The sequence below is a fragment of the Psammomys obesus genome, unplaced genomic scaffold (genome assembly GCF_907164565.1).
Source record: "Psammomys obesus unplaced genomic scaffold, mPsaObe1.curated_primary_1811, whole genome shotgun sequence".
Taxonomy (NCBI): Eukaryota; Metazoa; Chordata; class Mammalia; order Rodentia; family Muridae; genus Psammomys; species Psammomys obesus.
In genome coordinates this window covers 243,195-258,078 of record NW_026596406.1, presented here as the reverse complement: position 1 = coordinate 258,078, position 14,884 = coordinate 243,195, and the positions used below count along the sequence as shown (strand labels likewise).

The window sequence follows — 14,884 nt, the reverse complement described above, 5'->3', positions numbered from 1 at the left end:
CATGAGACTGTCTCAAAAAGAGAAAAACATTACAAGAAAAAATTGATAATGACAGCATAAGAAAAGCAAATTAAAAACCAAATCCATCACATTATATATGCATGTAAAATTTAGATGTAAATGTGTATGTACATGTGCATATATGTGGATGTTGTTATGCAAATGTACATACATCTTGACCAAGTGAACTTTAAATACAAAGACAATTCTACATATAAAAATTTTAATTCATGTAATTTGCCACATTAAGCATAGTTTTAAAACACATCATGATCTCATAGATGCAGAAGAACGTTAGATTAAAACCCCATATGAGGGCTGTAGAGATGGCTCAGAGGTTAAGAGCACTGGCTGCTCTTCCAGAAGTCCTGAGTTCAATTCCCAGCTCCCTCTTGGTGGCTCACAACCATCTATAATGAGATCTGGTGCCCTCTTCTGGTGTGCAGGTGTACATACATGCAGAATTCTGTATAAACAAGACTGTCACTAATTCAAGACTAGCCTAGGCTACATAAGACCCTGTCTCAAAACAATTTTTTTTAAACAGATTATTCTGGCTGGGTATTATAGTGGTGCATGCCCTTAATCCCAGCACTTGGGAGGCAGAGGCAGGCAGATCTCTGTGAGTTTGAGACCAGCCTGGTCTACAAATTGAGTTCCAGAACAGCCAGCACAGTTATACAGAGAAACCCTATCTCGAAAAAACAAACAAAACAAAAACGCCACATTATGTGTGATAACATAAAAATTAAATGTAAGATGTATATTACAGTAAGATGGCTCAGGGATGTGGGTGACCAGCATATCTGAGGCCAACACACACACACCATCCCTAATGCATGTGGTAGAAGCAGAGAACTAAGCCCTACGAGTTCTCCTGTGACCTCCACACATATCCCATTGTGTGGGTAAATTAAATTAAAATGTAATTAATTAATTAATTATAAAGATGCACAACCCAGTGTGGTAGCACACACACCTTCATCCCAGCACTTAGGAGGCAGAGGGAGGTGGATCTCTGTGAGTTGGAGGCCAGTCTACATCGTGAGCGCCAAGCCAGCCAGAGCTACAAACTGAGACCCTGTCTCAAAATAAGAAGGGGGAGGGAGGACTTATTGTGGTAGTATCCATAGGCTCATATATTTGAATGTTTAATCTACAGTTGCTGGAACCGTTTGAGAAGAATTAGGAGGTGCAGGCTTGTTGGAGGAGTGTCACTCTGGGGTAGGCTTTAACATTTTAAAAGCCTAAGCCAGGCCCTGTAAGTGTCTGTCTCTGACTTAGTGTCTATGTGCACTCTCATATGCTCGCTCGCTCTGTCTCTCTCTCTCTCTCGTTTGCCCTCACTCACTCTGTATGTATGTGTGTTTGTATCTCTACCTCCAACTTGCAGGTTAATTGTGAGCCCTCAGCTACTGCTCCAGTGCCATCCTGCCTGTCTGCCTGCCACCACACTACCTTCTATGATGAATATGGACTAACCCTCTAAAGCTGTAATTAAACTAAATCCTTGGACACGGTGCCTCTTCACAACAATATAACAATAACTAAGAAACTTATCAAGAGTCAGGTACAGTACCAAAAGAAGCTAAGCAATTAGGAGGACCCGGGGTAAGATGCTCAATCCTCTTCAGAAAGGCAAACAAGATAGACATCAGAAGAGGGAGAAAACAGGGAACAAGACAGAAGCCTACCACAGAGGGCCTCTGAAAGACTCTGTCCAGCAGGGTATTTAAGCAGATGCTGAAACTCATAGCCAAACTTTGGGCAGAATGCTGGGAATCTTATGAAAAAAGAGGGAGACAGAAAGTCTTGGAGGGGACAGGAGCTCCACAAGGAGCTCAGGGGTCTTTTCTGAGACCTCTGAAAAGCCCAGGGGTCTTTTTTGAGATTGATATTCCAACCAAGGACCATGTATGGAGATAACCTAGAACCCCTGCACAGATGTAGCCCATGGCAGCTCAGTCTCCAAGTGGCTCTCTGATCACCTCCCCATGATGGGGGAGCAGCCTTACCAGGCCACAGAGGAAGACAATGCAGCCAGTCCTGATGAGACCCAATAAGCTAGGGTCAGATGGAAGGGGAGGACCTCCCCTATCAGTGGACTGGGGGAGGGGCATAGGAGGATATGAGGGAGGGTGGGTGGGATTGGGAGGAAAGGAGGGAGGGTGCTACAGCTGAGACAAATTATAATAAATAAAGAATAAATAAAAGGAAAATAAAAGAATCAGGTATAGTAACTAAGACACTTATGAAGAGCCCAAACCTGTAATTCTAGCACTTGGGATGCTGATGGAGAAAGACTTCATTAAATTCAAGGCCAGCCAAAGCAACAGAGTGAGATCCTGCCTCAAACAAACAAATAAACAATAGCTTATGAAGCATTCCCTTAATGTCAGGAAAGGTGCAAGACGCCATCCACTGGACAGTGGTCCCAGAATAATACCCACAACAAGCAACAAAATCCCAATGCCTTGGGCTGGAGAGATGGCTCAGTGCTCTTCCAAAGGTCATGAGTTCAATTCCCAGCAACCACATGGTGGCTCACAACCATCTATAATGTGAACTGATTCCCTCTTCTGCCAGGTGTAAATGCAGATAGAACACTCATATACATAAAAAAATAAATGTTTTTTAAAAAAGATCATTTAAAAAAAATCACGATGCCTCATACCCTTCTATAAACTGTTGTAATATTTATGTATAATTTACACATTCTTGTGTATATTCCAAATACATATTACCTAGGCCTGGTGGTACAGGCCTGTAATTTCAATAGTTTGGAGGTAGACATAGGAATTCCATACCAGCCTTAGTTACATAGAAAGCCCAGCTAGGCTGGGCTACAATAGACCATTTCTCATACACACACACACACACACACACACACACACACACACACACAACTTCTAAATTACTTAAAATAGATAATTTTCTAAACGCTGAATATGTTCAGCACAGATACAACTTTTTTTCTAATAGTTTTCAATACAAAGATTGCTGATGCAAAGCCCAACTATACAGAGGGACAACTATAATGGTGTTGTTTAACAGTTTCCTCCAAGATTGAAAATTCCATGCTGCAGGGAAGCTCCTTAAGCAGGAAGGTAAACAACTCAAAAATAGCTTCAGGAAGTCCCTGAAGATGACCAGATTCACTAGGTCCCTCCCTGAAAGAGTAAGAAAAAAAAAAAAAAAAACTGAGAGTCCCTCCCAGATGGAAGGAAGCTGAACTGCAAACAAGACACAGAGTGGAGAAAAGCTGCAAAGAAGACCCTGATACAAGACCAGCTGCCTGGCAGAAGCAGAAACCAGTGGAGCTGCCTAAAACCAATAGAAACACCTAGAAAGGTCTCTCTCCAACCTGCTGAACTGCCTGCAGACTGGGCTGTGTGCTCTAGCTTCCCAGCTTTTATGAGCTGTCAACCCATGCTGGGGTGAGCCTTGGAGATCCAGCTCTCTTTGAGTCATTTCTGCTCCTGTAAGTAGCCCCTCCCTCATATCCCTGCAAGTAACCCCAATAAATCTCGTTGGTACAACAAGTTGGACTTTGGTGGTATCCATATGTGGTTCGTCCTGGGTTCCCTATCTGGGATGAAGAGATGTGTGAGTCATGTTGTGAAACCCAAATGGGAGCCACACTGTCATACATTGCTATTAAGTCTCTGTACCTTACAACAGTTTGTTTCCTAAGCCTACTGTATCCTTCAAACCATGTTTTTCAACCTATACTGAACTTGTAACTCCGTGACGTGTACCCACCAGTTTGCCTTGCTAAACTCCTGACTACCTGAGGACTCCCCTTCCACAGGATGGATTCTTGCACTTCCATACCTCACAGGCAGCCTTGAGCCCTGAGCCTCCGGTTCTTCTGCCCAGGTGTTCCTGGACAGCAAAACAAAACAGATGTTTTCTATCAACCCTAACCCTGCCCCATAAAAGGGACCTCAAAAGCCAGTGAGTGGCTGCTCTCTGAAACCCCACCTTGCTTTAATCAGACAGCTGTGGAAATGATCCCCCCTCAGGTCTCATAGTGTCTCCTCAGGAAATGTTTTGTCACACACAACTGAATATCATAGGAATTGAACTTTTTGAAAACTAGGGTCTAACATATCCCCAGTTGACTGTGAATTTCTTTTTTAAAAGATTTCTTTATGTAGTTTATCTATGTAAGTTCTCTGTCTGCATGTACACCTGCATGCCAGGAGAGGGCATCACATCCCATTATGACGGTTGGGAAACACCATGTGGCTGCTGGGAATTGAACTCAGGGCCTCTGGAAGAGCATCTGGTGCTCCTAACCACTGAGCCATCTCTCCAGCTCCAACCTTGAACTCTTTATTTAAATAAGAACAACCTTGAAATACAGATTTTACCTGTAGCTTCCAAGTGCTAAGATTTCAGGAATGTGCCAGCATGGCCAGCTAAAGCATTAAATATTTTTAAGTGGTTACTGAAAGCAAGCTAAGAAATGCCTAAGGAAATACAGCAACTAAAAAGGGAAACTGGAGGGAGCCCTAGGACAACAAACAAAAACAGACGTCATAGTTATTGTTTTTGTCAATTTAACACAAGCTAAAATCAAATAGGAAGAGGAACCTCAGTTGAGAAAACCACCTCCTTCAGAATGCCTATTGGCAAGTCCGTGGGGTGTTTTCTTGATTGCTAATTGATAGAGGGGAGCCTAACCCACTGGGGGTAGTGCCACCCCTGGACAGGTGGCATTGGGTGGTTTAAGAAAGTGGGCTGAGGCCGAGTGGTGGTGGCACACACCTTTAATCCCAGCATTCGGGAGGCAGAGGCGGGCAGAGCTCTGTGAGTCTGAGGACAGAGTGAGTCCAGGACAGCCAGGGCTACACAGAGAAACCCTGTCTTGGGGGGACAAAAAGGAATTAGTATTTCAAGATTATTCATATATGTGCTATATATTATAAAGGCCAGCCTGGAAAACATTAGACACTTTAAAAACAGCATTCAAATGCTATTTTCTAACAATTTGTGCTTCTGTTTTTTTTTTTTAACAGCATCAACTTTATTTCAGTAAATAAAACTTTGACTGCTTATAATACGATAGACATCACAATGATTACACAAACGTACAATCCCATTTCTCAAGGGCAATAAAATATTATTTCTTTGGTGTTAGTGCACAAGAACCCTTATGATGTCAGTATTGAAAAGACGGGGGTAGGAGGACCATGGGTTCAAGGAAAGCCAGGGCTAGATAAGGAGATCTTATTTCAAAAATAAATTCCCAAGCTCATTATGAAACTTTTTAAAAACAATTTGTATTTCTAAAAGTTCAACATATCCCGAAGTAAATAAATGTGTTCTTTTCTTTACCCTGCCAATAACAAAAGCACTCTCCCACTCCTGATACCCCAGATGAACATGAGTGTCTTCTCTTTTACACACACAATCGTAGCTAAAGAGAAGTCATGACAGCAGTACCAAGCAAAGCAACAGTCAAAACATTCCTAAAAAGTGCACACAATTAAGGGTAATACCCAAAAATCTAAGCAGAAACAAGAAACGCCTTCTGCTCATCTGTATAACAAGAGGAGCTGCTATCAGCTCTTTCCTCAGTGGTGCAGGGCCAGGCTAACAGCACCATCTGAGCACAGTGGGAGATGGACCTTCCCACTAAAGTTCAGAAAATCTTCTCCCCGTCCTTGTTCACTTTAGCTGTGCACAGTGGAGCATGCCAGTAGTCCCAGCCCTCAGGAAACTGTAGCCAGAGAATATCGAGTTCAAGACCAGTCAAAGCCACATAGGAAGACTTGGTCTCAAATATATTATAATAATAAACAACTTCATTATTACAGAATGGGGTATAATTCATTGGTAAAGCACATGTCTAGGACACGTAAAGCCATGGGTTTGATTCTCTTACCACAATTTTAATGCCTTAGACAATGTGCTCTTGGGCCTTCCCTGGACAATCTGTAATGGATCAGAGATTTTCCCCATCTTTCAATATTGCAAATAAAGCAGTTCCTACCTCATTATCATCTGTTAAGGCATTGATTTGTTCCATTTTGTAGGTCCAATATCTGGCTTCCTCCTCTGGGATGTCTACCATAAAAAAGAACAAATGGTATTAGCTGGTAATAGATCAATCATCAGCAAATAATACTTTATTGAGACAAATGTAGTTAAAGAGATGGCAGTGACAGATGAATTTTAACTGTGACTCAATTGTTGCCATAGATATTACTCTTTATTTTGGAAAGATAATATAAAAACTGTTTTTGCTGCCTCTGCTTTAAAGATGGTGAAACGAAGGCCCTGAAAGGACGCGTGTCTAGCCATGGCCGAGTCCCTCCATAGGCAAGGCGTGGTTCCAGGGTTAGAGCCATGCAGCTGCGCTGCCCGCCACTCAGCAAGACCAACGCTCTCCAAAGGGTTAGAAGAAAAGCTAAATCCTGGGGTATAAAAAGGCTTAAAATTTACACTTTGCCTTCAAAAAATTAAAAGTATAGCCAAATGTGATGCATATAATTGTAACTCCAATACATAGCAGGCTAAGGCAACTAGAGTACAAGTTCAAGGCTAGTGTGACTACATATGGAATTCCAAGCCAACACAAGAGAAACTGTGTCTCAAACAAACAAAAAGACACACACACACACACACACACACACACACACACACTACCATGTGGGAGTATAGTCAAAAGAACTAAAAGGAGAGTCTCAAAGGAATATTTGTATATCCAAGCTCAGAACAGCATTTATTCATACTAACCAAGAGTTAAAGTAATTCATGTGTAGTGGAAGTTTTGGTTTCTTTGTAAACTCAACTATGTTATGTAAATGTCTTTGTTTTAATCTAAGTGTGGGATTTTAGTTGGGCTATAGTTTGTCCACACCTGTTAATTGGCTCATGCTTTGGTAATTCAGGTGCAGCAAGGAGAGGGGCATGGTCTAGGACTCAGAGGATATAAACCGAGAGCCAAGAAAGAGAAGATACGGCATTCAATGTAGGCATGGGCGTGTAGCAGTTTGGAGAGACCAGAGAGACAGAGAGAAATGTTTGGGGTGCAGCATCTTGAAGGAGGCTACTGGCTGCATCTACTGTTGACAGAGATTGGTATAGAGTCCTAAAAGAACCCACTGACCCTCTCTCCCCACTAAGCTTTTCTCTCCTATGTAGGGTCGGGAGGTTAGAAGAAAAACTGAGGCCTAAACACCCCAAATAAAATAGTTTTTAAAATGAGCGCTACACCCACATCGATAAACAGATGAAAAAATAAACAAAATGACATATAGACACAATGGAGCATTATTCATCCTTTAAAAGGAAAGATTTCCAAGCTAGTTCTTCAGTCAGTGACAAACAACAAGGAACAGGGAAGGGCTGAAAGGCTGAGGCAGGAAGAGCACAGTGAACATGGAGCGTGCTGGGACACACAGTAAGTTCAAGGCCAGCCTGGCTACAAAGGAAGTCCTGTCTCAAAACACAAAACAAACCTCCAAGGCCAAGATTATAGCACACACCTATAAAATCCACACTTGGGACACTTAAATGGGAAGATCACAAGTCTGAGGCTAATTTGTCCTACATAGTTAGGTTCTGGGCCAGCCTGAGCTACATTAGCCAGACCTGTCTCAAAAAAAATTAAAAATTAAAAAAAAAAAAAAAATGAGTTGGAGCCAGGTGGTGACCATACATACCTTTAATACCAGTGCTTGGGAGGGAGAAGCAGGTGGATCTATGAGTTTGAGGCCAGCCTGGTCTACAGAGTAAGCTCCAAAACAGCCAGAGCTACATAGAGAAATCCTGTCTCAAAAATAAACAAAAAACCAAATAAATAAAAACTAGTTGGATGCGGCATATATATATACGTATAGACTGAAAAGACATCACTATAAATATATACAAGAAAATGCTAATTAATACAGCTGGCTAAAGGCCTAGACGTTTATTTTATGTAGCCTACAAGAACGTGAACTGCCTTGGGAAGGGGACAATTGTCACTGGACAACTTTTTAAAGCATTCAGTTATTCTCACATAACACAAAGGTAGGCACAGTGACACACACCTGCAATTCCAGTACTTTGGGGACAGGTGGGAAGATAATAGCTCTCAGTCAGCCTGAGCACATGAGATCGTATCTCAAAAACAACAAGAAGAAAGAGAAGCAGGCTACATGCATGTTGTTGGGCTCATGAGATTCCTATGGAGTTACAAAATGCATTTCACCTCATGTACCGCAATAAGGAAAGTGCTATAAGTAAACCTGCTGTGTTTTATAATGGCATGGCAAATACAATTATGTACAATACTTGATGCTCAACAGACTGATAGTACAAAGAACAATGTTCTTCTGTATACATTTATAAAACTACATTTTACCAATATATGAGTATATTTTTTCAGCCCATCCCACTAACCCAGCCCCCAACACCAGCAGACATTCCCTGGAAACCTGCAGGCCACTCCAGCCAAGAAAGCAGGTAGGCTAACTGCAAATCTTTACCTCGCCCTCCTTTCCTCCAAATCAACTCCCCAATCTCACCACCAGCTCTACGGCAGGCCTCCCCTCACTACCTGCCCCTTCTCCAGTGGTTCATATAGGTCTTCTCCTCCACCCTTCCTTTTTCTAACTCATCCATACCATTATTCTAGACCAAAACAGCAGCAGGTACTCTCTGGGAACCTATAAGCCAAGCCTTCCAGAGAAGTAGGCCAGCAAAGCAGGTAGATAACCTTCAGCTCATCATGCTCCCTCCTGTCCTCCACATCCAATCCCCCAGTCTCATCTCCAGCTCTGTAGACTAGCTCTTGTAGCCTCTCCTCACTCTCTGCCCCAAATCCTAGGGACTAAGCAGATCCTAGTGGAACACCCTGCTTTCTTCCCTCCTGTGAACTCCTCAGCCACACACACCCCTGTTCATCCCCATTCCTAGGTGTCAGCTCCCAATACTTGTAAACCCATTTTACCCAAAACCTCTAGTGGCTACACCCATCCCAGAAGTTCCCTACCAGACAACACACCTTCCTAAGAACCAGAGATCACAACAGAAGCCAAGGAACAAAACACCCACCCAAAAAAGACAAAACCAGATATCAACACCAAGAATTACCATCATCCCAGGTGTCTCGACAGCAGCATAAAAACTCAACCAATAACAGCCAGGACAATATGTCTCCACTTGAGTCCAGCAATCCTACTACAGTAGGCACTGAGAATTGCAACACAGCTGAAGCACAAAACAAAGACCCTAAAATGGCCTTAACAACATGATAGTAGTCCTTAAAAAGGAAATTAATAAATTCCTTAAGAAATCTATGAAAACAAAACCAGTGGAAGTACGGGGCTAGAGAGATGGCTCAGAAGTTAAGAGCACTGGCTGCTCTTCCAAAGGTCCTGAGTTCAGTTCCCAGCAACCACATGGTTGGTTGCTCATGACCACCTATAATGAGATCTGGTGCCCTCTTCTGGCATTCAGGTGTACATGAAAACAGAACACTGTTTACATTAACATAAACAAAAGCAGTGGAAGGAAATGAATAAAACAAGACCTGAAAGTGGAAACAGAATCAATAAAGAAAACCTAAACTGAGGGAAATCTGGAAATAAAAATTTTTACAAACTCCAACAATGAGCCTCACCAACAGAATCTAAGAGATAGAAGAAAGACTCCCAGGCATAAAAGACAGAATAGAAGAAATTGAAAATGCAAAGAAAATGCTAAATCTAAAAAATAAAAATAAATAAATACTGGCATAAAACATCCAGGAACGTTTTATGCCAACAAAATCATTCCTGGATGTTTTATGCCAGTATTTTTTTTTATGCCAACAGAATCTAAGAGATGGAAGAAAGAATCTCATGCATAGAAGACAAAATAGAAGAAATTGAAACCTCAAAGAAAATGTTAAATCTAATATACATACATATATATATATATGTATGTATATTATATATATACATACATACATACATATATATATACATACATATATATATATATGTATACATACATACATATATATATATATATGTACCGGCATAAAACATCCAGAAAATGTGGAACCTAAGAATAGGAATAGTGGATGAAGAAAAAACTCAGGTCAAAGGCACATAAAATATTTTCATCAAAATCATAGAAAAAAATTTCCCTAACTAAAAAAGAATGCATATCAAGATACAAGAAGCATAAAAAGCCAGGTACGATGGCTCATGCCTTTAATCCTAGCACTCACAAGGTTAGAAGTGGATCTCTGTGAGTTCAAGGCCAGCCTGGTCTATATAAATGAGTTCCAGGACAGCCAGAGCTACATAGTGAGACCCTGGCCCAAAAAAACAAAAAGAAGCATACAGAACCTCAAATAGACTTGACAAAAAAAAAAAAAAAACTTGGTACCTAATAAAACATACAGAACAAAGAAAGAATATTAAAAGCTGCAAGAAAAAAAGACCAAGTAACATGTAAGGGCAGGCCTACCAGAATAACACAGAATAACAACTGACTTCTGTGCAGAGACTCTAAAAGCCAGAAGTGCTGCAGACTCCAAGAAACCACGATGCCAGCCCAGACTACTATATCCAGCAAAAATTTCAATCATAATAGATGGAGAACAGAAAGCATTACATGACAAAACCAATTTAAGCAATTCTGATCTACAAATTATCCCTACAGAAGGTGCAAGAAGGAAAACTCCAACCTAACTCTAACATACTCCAACATACTCTAGTAAACACAAGGAATAACTAATTCCAGACCAACAAATCAAAAAAGAGGGAAACACATATCATTACCACCACCACAACAAAATAACAGGAATCAACAGATACTGTTCGTTGATATCTCTCAACATCAATGGTCTCAATTCTGTGATAAAAAGGCACAGACTAACAGAATGGATGTTAAAACAGGATCCATCCTTCTGCTGCATCCAAGGCACACACCTTAACACCACACACAGACATTACCACCTCAGAGTAAAAAGTTCAAGAGATATTCCAAGCGAATAGATCTTAAGAAGAAAGCTGGTGTTGCCATTTTAATGTCACAAAACAGACTTCAAATCAAAACTAATCAATACAGACATGAAAAGACACTATTTACTCATCGAAGGAAAATTGCACCAAAACAATATTATAATTGTTAGCATCTATGCACCAAATACAAGGACGCCCAAGTTCATAAAAGAATAATACAGCTTAAATCACATATAACTATACTACAACTAAAACTAACTAAGCAGCATACCTCTTAAATGTAAGAGGTATTAATATGCTAATTATTAATATATTAATATATAGGTATATATGACATTATATGTAAGAGGTATGCTCCGTTTATTTATAATTGTAATAGAGAGATCTTATTAAGCTCTTATTAAGATAAGGGCTCTTAAAGTAAGCTCTTACCAAGAAAAGAGCTTACTATAAATATGCCATGTTACATCAGAAGAGGCTTCATGCATTCATAGCACTTGCTCTCACTAGCTCTCCTCCCTTGTGCCTCTCTGTGCTTGTGCGTGCGTGTGTGTGCACGCGTATTCGTGCACGTGCATGTGTGTGTGTGTACATGAGTCTGCCTGTCTGTCTGTCTGACACTGGGAGTTGAACTCAAAACCTTGCATGAGCTAGGCAAAATATTCTACCCCTAAGCTATACCCTAAGCCTAATTTGATTGCACTAAGGAACCACATTAACCTATGCAACCTAAGTTAGTGTGAGTATACCCTATAGTGCTCACACAACAAAGATGATTTTTTTTAATAATAAATGCCTGTCATTAGTTCTCAGGATTCATGACTGCAAACTATTACTGCCTAACTCCACAAAAGTAATTTGAAAGAGGAAAAAAAATACAGAACTACAAGTGTATTTTATGCAACATTATTTATAGTGGAACAAGCTCTGAATGATCTAAACAGGCAACAAGAAAAGTGGCTTACATGTATTAGAGTTAAAATTAACACCCTCGGGTCATTTTCCCCTTTTCCTTTCCCTTTCCTTTCTTTCTCTCACCAGGCCCCATTACATTGCTGTACTAATCTTGAACTCCTGCCCTCAAGTGACCCTCCCACCTTTGCCCCAAGTACTAGGGCTACCGGCATATGTCATCTTGCCAGGGAAGATCATGCAGCTAAATCCTGTTTTTACCGCCTCATAGCTACGCAACCTTGTCCAAAAGACTAAATATTCTGAGCGTCAGTTTCCTTCATTCTGAGATGTTAATAATAGCTAGGTTGACCTCAAGGGAGTATGAAGAAGGTCAAATGAGCTAACACATGTGTTGGGTGTGGCTCAGTGGTACAGTTACACTTTCAGCCTCCATAAATGATTTTTATTATAGTGTACATCCATAACATAAAGTCAAGTGCTGAAATTTCTCTAGCAAAATATTGTATACATTTATATTGTAACTACGCAATTAGTAGATGAAACAGTTAAGAAACAAAATAACTATATGTACATTTACATTTAAAACACTAACAATTATGCAAAACTCAAATATCAGCTGATCAAATTATTAGAAACTTTCCTTTCCATACCTATATTTCTTTGAGTCAATAAAAAGTGTTTTGACAATTGAATATTTTTAATTGTTTCTATATTATCCAAAGAAAAATTCTTTTTGTCTAAATATAAGAAACCTTTTCTGTTGTTCTGCAATAACATGAGTTTAGTTATTTTTGAGCTAATGAGGAAAATCATGTAATTTTTGCTTAAATTACCATTATGATGTAAGAAAAACTAAACCAGGTATGACAGTGCATACCTTTAATCCCAGAACTCAGGAGGCAGAGGAAGGTGGATCTCTGTGAGATTTAGGCTAACCTGAACTACAAAGTGAGACCATGTTTTGTTGAAATGGACAAAACTGAAATGACACTAAGTAAAATGGTACAAGCCCATGATCCCAACATTTGAGAGTCGGATGCAAGATTGTAAACTTGGGCTATATGACAAGACCCTCTCTGGGATTAAAAAAAAAAAAAAAAAGTTAAATAAATAAGTTAAAATTATGAAGAGCCAAAATAATAGTAAATGTAGGTGCCATTAATGTAAATAATAAAAATGTAAAGAATACTAAAATAATTCAAGTAAAAAGAAGACAACATTTCTAGTCCTGTCCAAGCTGCCGCCCCTGTCCCTGAATAGCAGTGAATGCGGCCCAACCCATCTGCAGATGGCAATGCTAAGTCATCCCCATCTTAAACCAGTTACAATGGTTAAGAGCTGGGAAGTACAAAATACTGGTAAAGACGTGCAGAGGTAGGGCACTCTCGGGTAATGAGGTATAAACCATACAAACTTTCTGCCAAATAACTGCAATATTATTACGAAAAATAATAATGTACATACATACCCTTTGACTGAGCAATTCTACTTTAAGACATTTATCCTGGACTCATAAAGATCACAAATACACCCAAATACACCTAAGATCAATACCTACCACTGTTAGTTACAGTAATATGTGACATCAAAAAGTGAAAGAATCCTACATGCCAATCAATAAACAATTACAGAATAACTTACCCTGAAGGTGAATAGTCCAGTCATTTGTCATCACTCACTCATAATTTCAACTTACTGACATGATGGGAAGACAGATATTAAACTTCACCATACAGATACATACTATCGGAGGCTGAGGCAGGAGAATTGTTTTGAGTTCAAGGTTAGCCTGGAATTTGGAGTGGTCTCAAAAAAACAAAAACTAAAAAATTAATTAAGTATATTCTGTTTTCAGTGCTCTTCAAATCAGAGTGTATATTCAAGATAGTAAGTGTTAAAGTATTTTAAAAGCATAAATCTAAAAATAAAAAGTGTTGAGTGTTTCCTGCTGGCAGACTCAACTGTGTGGCCCTGTGCAGAGCTTGCCGTGTGGGTTAGGCAGCCCTGTGTTTCGGAGTCTTCCTGCTTCAGCCTGGAGAGTACGGGATTGCAGGCACCAGCCACCATGCCCAGGTTCTGAGGACCAACGTGGACTTTCCTTCATCGTGGACTAGCTGTCACGGGACAGAGTGGGTGACCACAGATGCCTACGATAGTACGCCAAAGAAGACAGACCGACGCTGGCAAAACAACAAGCACACAGTCTGAAACAGTGTCGTAAAAAGGGTTAAATCACCCTTAAATCTCATCAAAACAGACTCACCAAACGGCAACTCAAATCGTGTATCAAGCAAAATCTTATGAGGAGTTGGGTTTTTGGTTCCACAGATCTCATCATCTTTCATTAATGTCTCAGCCTCCAGTGTAGACCACTCCCCCGGCCCTTCCTAGGAAACAAAGGTCTAAGATTAAACTCTAAACTTTCTTGATTCCCTTTGTGGTTCAAGAGCCAGGTGTTCTCTGAATTCCCTTCTTCAAGAGCATCCAGAGGACCACTCATATACCATGATAAGGAAAAATAAAAATAAAACAAACCACTCCCACCACTCATTCTGTGGCTCTTTTCTCCCCTTTGTGGAGAGAGGGTTTCCAGGGGCAACTTTCACTGTGTTCAGCTGTGCAGTTCTGGTAAGGATGACTTTCCAAAATACCAAACTTTAAAAGTAAGCATCCATATGGACCAATATTCATGATTCTTGGGCGGGGGGCGGGGGGCGGGGGGAGAGAATTGTTGTTTGGTTGGTTTGGTTTTTTAATACAGGGTTTCTCTGTATAGCCTTTGGCTGTCCTTGAACTCACTCTGTAGACCAGGCTGGCCTTGAACTCATAAAGATCTGCCTGCCTCTGCCTCCCCAAGTTCTGGGATTACAGGCATGTGCCACCACACCTGGCTCCAATCTCATGATTCTTAGTGACTATTTCACTGGGTAAACAGAATTGAATAGAACTGCTATAAAAATGAGCTCTTCCCCTGCCTACAGGAGTAGAGACTTAGAACTCACGCAAATACAGACAAT

The 14,884-nt window shown here is 40.4% G+C and overlaps 1 protein-coding gene across 1 annotated transcript in view; it reads right to left on the bottom strand.

Annotated features, from left to right (window-relative positions):
- Positions 1 to 14,884, bottom strand: part of Unc13b (unc-13 homolog B) — a 192,244-nt gene that overhangs the window by 131,071 nt on the left and 46,289 nt on the right. The window contains exons 5-6 of the mRNA XM_055597640.1: positions 14,131 to 14,254; positions 6,002 to 6,075 (exon numbers count right to left, since the gene is read on the bottom strand). Coding sequence (XP_055453615.1) covers positions 6,002 to 6,075; positions 14,131 to 14,254 — 198 coding nt within the window. The remainder of the gene's footprint in view (positions 1 to 6,001; positions 6,076 to 14,130; positions 14,255 to 14,884) is intronic.